The sequence below is a fragment of the Schistosoma mansoni genome, assembly GCF_000237925.1.
Source record: "Schistosoma mansoni, WGS project CABG00000000 data, supercontig 0142, strain Puerto Rico, whole genome shotgun sequence".
Lineage (NCBI taxonomy): Eukaryota > Metazoa > Platyhelminthes > Trematoda > Strigeidida > Schistosomatidae > Schistosoma > Schistosoma mansoni.
The window spans coordinates 743866-745235 of NW_017386042.1; the positions used below are offsets into that span (position 1 = coordinate 743866).

At 29.3% G+C, this 1370-nt stretch overlaps 1 protein-coding gene across 1 annotated transcript; it reads right to left on the reverse strand.

The window, feature by feature from the left end:
* Nucleotides 1–626: 626 nt before the first annotated feature.
* On the reverse strand, nt 627–824 carry Smp_204690 (unnamed protein product; the record flags this gene model as incomplete). The annotated part of the gene is made up of 1 exon (XM_018800097.1): nt 627–824. One exon carries the CDS (start codon nt 822–824, stop codon nt 627–629), a length of 198 nt encoding a protein of 65 aa, XP_018646577.1.
* Nucleotides 825–1370: the final 546 nt, after the last annotated feature.

The window sequence follows — 1370 nt, forward strand, 5'->3', positions numbered from 1 at the left end:
CACTGCATTGAAAAATTCGATACATTGATAAATGTCATTTAGACGTCTGATTAATAAATGTACAGTTTAACTTAACAGATTGAAATACGATATTCTAAATACATAATGGTTACTTGATACAATTGACCTTATTCACATTAAGTCATGTCATTGAAATAGAAAATTATTTCGTTAGACATAGGCTTGTTCATTGACACTTCATTCAACCAATATTACACATATGCTTGTCAAAAAAAGGTTACTTTTTTCACCATTCAGCGATTTACTGTTTGACAGTTTAAGAGGAGTAATTATTATCTATTTGTGACGGAAAATCTACATACAGTTTTTCATTGTTCGTCTAGTATGTTTAAAAAAGGGAACTGTTGGATTTGGAAATATAAATCTAGACTTTCTAATTTATAAACGTTAACAATGTTATTTACAAATGACAATAAAAAATTCAGATCATTATTTTGAAAGGCTGTGCACTTAAAAAACATTGGCTGTTAACATTAGCTGCCACAAAAATATTATGCCCACCTCACAAATACAATTACCGTATTACATGACTGAGTACACTAACATGTATTTTCGGTGATCATTAATAAGTGATCAACTACAAAGAATGTACAGATCAAAATATTTTATGCTTTTAATGGATTTACCAAAAAAAACCTTGATAACCTTGATATTGCGTTCATTTTCGACACCCTTTTCAAAGCTAAAATGATCAACTTTTTGGTATTAAGAATAACGGTTTGCAAAATAACTGAATTATAAAGACTATTTGCTTTTTTCTTACACATTATTAGTAATTTCAGACAGCGTAAAAGTTGCTTCATTTAACCATCTTTTACGGTTAGAGTGACTTCGGCATGACCCACTCACTTTCTCTTCATCATGATTTATTCATATTTTTACACGAATATAACGTTTATTAAAAGAGCGAACTATGTGTTAAATTAACTTATGGGAATACTTAAATGAAAATGTGTTTACTAATTGTGTATTAAACATTTGAATACCTTTGCAATTCAATAATCAGCATTATCAACTATTAATAACAACTGTCAGTTTTTTCAAAAATTAACTTTCAATGATCTACACATTATTATTAATCTTGTCACGATAACTGACAATGTTGTGAATGAGAACACAGGTGAGGACAACCAACTATCTATTTAGCACAAATTACAACGTTACTTGGTAAAATACAAAAACCATGCTATGATACACTATTTGCAAAATGTTCTTCAATTGCCTCAGGCTTCATTGTTCCTGGATTTTCACACAAATTGCTTTTTATTTCTGTTCTTCTCTTCTTGATCTTCTCAATCTTCTGCTGTCAGATATTCTATTCCTTACTCACCATATATACTACTTATGTT